Source organism: Mandrillus leucophaeus, unplaced genomic scaffold (assembly GCF_000951045.1).
Source record: "Mandrillus leucophaeus isolate KB7577 unplaced genomic scaffold, Mleu.le_1.0 Scaffold29, whole genome shotgun sequence".
Taxonomy (NCBI): Eukaryota; Metazoa; Chordata; class Mammalia; order Primates; family Cercopithecidae; genus Mandrillus; species Mandrillus leucophaeus.
The window spans coordinates 1,974,440-1,979,407 of NW_012103031.1; the positions used below are offsets into that span (position 1 = coordinate 1,974,440).

Here is a 4,968-nt window from a genome sequence, read left to right on the forward strand (position 1 = left end):
CTCCGTCTCAAAAAAAAAAAAAAAAAAAAAAAGAGTGAGCTCTAAGGCCAGGCACGGTGGCTCACGCCCACACTTTGGGAGGCCGAGGTGGGCAGATCACCTGAGGACGTAGTTTGAGACTGGCCTGTCCAACATGGAGAAACCCCATCTCTATAAAAATACAAATTTAACCAGGTATGGTGGCACATGCCTGTAATCCCGGCTACTCGGGAGGCTGAGGTAGGAGAATCGCTTGAACCCGGGAGGCAGAAGTTGCAGTGAGTCAAGATCACCCACTGCACTCCAGCCTGGACAACAAGAGCGAAACTCTGTCTCAAAAAAACCCAAAAAACAAAAAACTGTTCTGCTTTGTGCTAGGGTGACAGAGCACACATTGTTCCCTGTCTGAGCATCACATACAGTGCACCCCGAGGGAGAATGAAGAAAAATACTCACAGCAGCCACGACGCTGTTCTCTGAGACAAATGACACACTCAGGAGCGGCAGGAACTCCGTCTTCAGAGTTGAGACCCTAAACACAAGAACGTTTGTTATCCCAAGATGTAACAGACTATTAGCTTCTTTACAGACACAGATGACAACAAAGGACCCATTCTCACAGGGGCTTCTGCAGTATCAACGGGCACTTATGTTGAAAAGGAGCCTCTGACCTCAACTTGCAGGCCTCTTGAGCCAGGGGTGGCCCTGGGCTCCGGCTCCGGCTCCAGCCTGGGCTCCTCCCGCCTGCTTCTGAGACCCCGCCCACTCATGACAAACTGGTTCCCAAAGCCCTGTCTTTGCGCCCACGCCCTTCGACCCCCAGCACAGCTCTAAAGGGATCACCCCCATGATCCCACGGTCCACTTTCCCAGAGGCCACTGTAGCCTAAAGCAGCTTCTCCCTGCTCTTAGCTCCTAGAGCTCTTTCTGTTACTATGACTTGGCAGCAAACACCTGTGCTAGGACCCTCTCCTTGCCTGTGCTCCCCGGAGCTCCGAGACAGCTGTGGCCACACACATCTGTGCTGACGGCCAGGCACTGTGTCAGCAACTAGAGCCACCAAGATGAACCAAATGGTCTTAGCCAGGAGCTCGCACTCGAATGGGCCGTGTGTGTGTATGTGTGCGTGCAGGGACATGTGTGTGCATGTAGTTATTTGCTCTTGAGTGTGGCAAAGAGATTGCACAGATATGGCAGGCAAACACACTGGCTGATGAGTTAGGAGCACCTCACTTCATGCAAGAAACGATGCATTCAAAAGCTGACTGTGGCTGGGCGTGGTGGCTCACGCCTGTTATCTCAGCACTTGAGGGGCTGAGGCAGAAGGATTGCTGGAGGCAGGAGTTTGAGATCAGCCTGGATAACATAGTGAGACCCAGTCTCTACAAAAAATTAAAATAAAAAAAAAATTAGCCTAGCGTGGTGGTGCACATCTGTGGCCCCATCTGCTTTAGAGGCTGAGTTGGGAGGAGCACTTGAGCTCGGGAGTTCAAGGCTGTAATGAGCTATGATTGCAGAACTGCATTCTAGCCTGCGCGACAGAGAGTGTCTCTCTAAATAATAACAAAATAAAAGCTAACTGTACATGTCTCAGGACGCCCTTCATAAAGTTGCCATTGAAGAATTAATGTGTCATCTGAAGCCCGTACTGTGGTATACCTGACTTTTACTACATGAGATATTTATGTTGGAGGAGTGGAAGGGTGGAGCATGTAATCTGACTTGCAGGACTGGAAAAGGGAAAGAAGTCAATATGAGGGTAGATAGGGACTTGTAATAAGCATATGCTAAGAACTTACTGTGTCACAATAAACCATATAAAAATTAAGTAGCACTGGCATCAAAATACCAAAGTATTATCAAGTATCAAAAGGCAAATTACCAAATGTATACAAAAATGTATAAAATGTATAACATAACCTCATTTCTGTTAAAAATGAAAAGATACATAAGTGCTTGTTTATGTAGAGACATTTTCTGAAAGACTACGTTTTATAATGGAGGGGACAATCTTTTTTTTTTGTTTTTTTTTGAGACAGAGTCTTGCTCTTGTTGCCCAGGCTGGAGTGTAGTGGTGCGATCTCAGCTCACTGCAACCTCCACCTGCTGGGTTCAAGCAATTCTCCTGCCTCAGCCTCCTGGGTAGCTGGGATTACAGGCGCCTGCCACCTTGCCTGGCTAATTTTGGGAGGTTGAGACGGAGTCTCGCTCTGTCCTGCAACCTCCACCTGCTGGGTTCAAGCAATTCTCCTGCCTCAGCCTCCTGGGTAGCTGGGATTACAGGCGCCTGCCACCTTGCCTGGCTAATTTTTGTACTTTTAGTAGAGACAGGGTTTTGCCGTGTTGGCCAGGCTGGTCTCAAACTCCTGACCTCAGGCAATCGGCCTGCCTTGGCCTCCCAAAGTGCTGGGATTACAGGCGTGAGCCACTGTGCCTGGCCGGAGGGGATAATCTTTAAAAAAATATGTAAAGCTAGCTAAAAAATGCACATTTAATCCTGTTAGGAAAAACATATCATGTCTGAAATATGCTGTTTACACTGGGTGACTCTTACTGACCTGACAGGCAGTAAAGGTCACCCAGTGTGATTGATTTTTGATACTCACGTGGCCATGTCCATCACAAAACCTTGAATGGTGAGTTTCCTTTAGCTATCAATGGAAAAGGATTCACCAGGGAAGAACAAAGATTGATAAAAGAAGGATTCCAATCTTCTCTCTTCCTCCAACATATATTGAACAAAATAAACTCTGATATTTGGCCAGGTACTTTATGGCTGAGCAGACACACCACTCACAAAGAAGCCACCATAATTAGAGTCCTTCCAGCACACGGCAGAGGAAGTGGCGTCAATGGTTTTTAAGCCTTACTGAATGGAAGGCTCAAATTAATGAAGTCATTGTTTGCTGACTACCCTGAGTAAGAATATATCTCCAATGTAATTTAAGGCCGGTGAATGGTATTTACATTTTGTAAGGAGTTCAGAGTAACAGACTAAACTGGCCTTTTTTTTTTTTTTTTTTTTTTTTTTTTTTTTGAGATGGAGTCTTGCTCTCGTGCCCAGGTCGGAGTGTACTGGCATGATCTCGGTTCACTGCAGCCTCCACCTCCTGGGTTCAAGCGATTCTCCTGCCTCAGCCTCCCAAGTAGCTGGGACTACAGGCACCCACCACCATGCGAGGCTAATTTTTGTATTTTTGTAGAGACAGGGTTTCACCATGTTGGCCAGGCTGCTCTCGAACTCCTGACCTCAGGTGATCCACCCACCTTGGTCTTCCAAAGTGCTGGGATTATAGGTGTGAGCCACTGTGCCCAGCGTAAACTGGCCCTTTTTAAGCGACCCTTATCAGTAGCAAACCAGGAGGGTTCTTGAAAGGAATCATTATCAGTACTTCCATTAAGATTAAAAATTTTCCAACCCGAGAATTTGTATCTGTGCCTGTCACGGTAAAGGCTGACTTGCAGTTTTGTTTTTTTTTTTTTTTTTTGAGACAGAGTTCCGCTCTTGTCGCCCAGACTGGAGTGCAATGGCACAATCTTGGCTCACTGCAACCTCTGCTTCTTGGGTTCAAGAGATTCTCCAGCCTCAGCCTCCTGAGTAGCTGGGACTACAGGCGCCCGCCACCGCGCCCAGCTAATTTTTTGTATTTTTAGTAGAGACGGGGTTTCACCGTAGTCTCGATCTCCTGACCTTGTGATTCGCCCGTCTCGGCCTCCCAAAGTGCTGGGATTACAGGCGTGAGCCACCACGCCCGGCCAAGGCTGGTCTTGAATTCCTGACCTCAGGTGGTCCACCCATGGCCTACCAAAGTGCTGGGACTACAGGTATGAGCCACTGTGCCCAGCAAGGCTACTTTTTGTATTTTTAGTAGAGACAGGGTTTCACCATGTTGGTCAGGCTGTTCTTGAATTCTTGACCTCAGGTGATCTGCCCACAGCCTATCCCAAAGTGCTGGGATTATAGGCGTGAGCCACCAAGTCCAGCCTGCCTGCAGTTTTGATTGAGTTCTTTTGTTTTGTTTTGTTTTCTTTTGAGACGGAGTCTCGCTCTGTCACCCAGGCTGGAGTGCAGTGGCGTGATCTCGGCTAACTGCAACCTCCGCCTCTCAGGTTCAAGCAATTCTCTGCCTCAGCCTTCCAAGAAGCTGGGATTACAGGCGCCCACCACCACGCCTGGCTAATTTTTTATTTTTAGTAGAGACAGGGTTTCACCATCTTGGTCAGGCTGGTCTTGAACTCTTGACCTTGTGATCCACCCACCTTGGCCTCCAAAAGTTTTGGGATTACAGGCGTTAGCCTTCGCGCCTGGACCGACTGACTGACCAGGAAGGGCAGTCCTGGTTCAGCTGGTGAGAGATCCCACCCCTTGTTCCCCACCTTCCAAATGAAAGGCAAATACTCACTGCACACTTTTTGAGGCATCAGCAACAGACACAGTGCTGTCGTGGCTGACCCAGGCCAGGCGGCTCCCACTGGCAGAGAAGCTGACCCCGTGGACCCAGCCACCAGTGCCACTGCCACCAAACTCTGACATCAGCTGCCCAAAAGGCATCTTGCTGCCCCAGGGCGTGCTGGCTGGCTTTTCATCCACTTCTTTAATGTAGGCAGAAAACACTCTGTTTAAAGGGCAGAGAGAAAAGGAAAAAGCAAATGAAAATATATATATCTAGAAACAGGCCATAGGCAGCTGCCACAAGGAATCTCAGAATGCAAAGAGGTTGACTCACTAAAAACAAATAAAACATGGGCTGGGCACGGTGACTCATGCCTGTAATCCTAGCACTTTGGGAGGCCTAGGCAGGCGGATCACCTGAGGTTGGGAGTTTGAGACCAGCCTGACTAACATGGAGAAACTCCGTCTCTACTAAAAACACAAAATTAGCCAAGCGTGGTGGCCCTTGCTTGTAATCCCAGCTACTCAGGAGGCTGAGGAAGGAGAATTGCGTGAACCCAGGAGGCGGAGGTTGCAGTGAGCCGAGATCGCGCCATT

At 48.5% G+C, this 4,968-nt stretch overlaps 2 protein-coding genes across 2 annotated transcripts in view; both read right to left on the bottom strand.

Annotated features, from left to right (window-relative positions):
• ARPC1A (actin related protein 2/3 complex, subunit 1A, 41kDa) overlaps positions 1 to 4,826 on the bottom strand; it is an 11,930-nt gene extending 7,104 nt beyond the window's left edge. Inside the window, exons 1-2 of the mRNA XM_011985786.1 lie at positions 4,382 to 4,826; positions 436 to 511 (exon numbers count right to left, since the gene is read on the bottom strand). Coding sequence (XP_011841176.1) covers positions 436 to 511; positions 4,382 to 4,530 — 225 coding nt within the window. The 5' untranslated portion in view covers positions 4,531 to 4,826. The remainder of the gene's footprint in view (positions 1 to 435; positions 512 to 4,381) is intronic.
• ARPC1B (actin related protein 2/3 complex, subunit 1B, 41kDa) overlaps positions 1 to 4,968 on the bottom strand; it is an 88,440-nt gene that overhangs the window by 44,853 nt on the left and 38,619 nt on the right. The gene's annotated exons all lie outside the window — the stretch shown is intronic.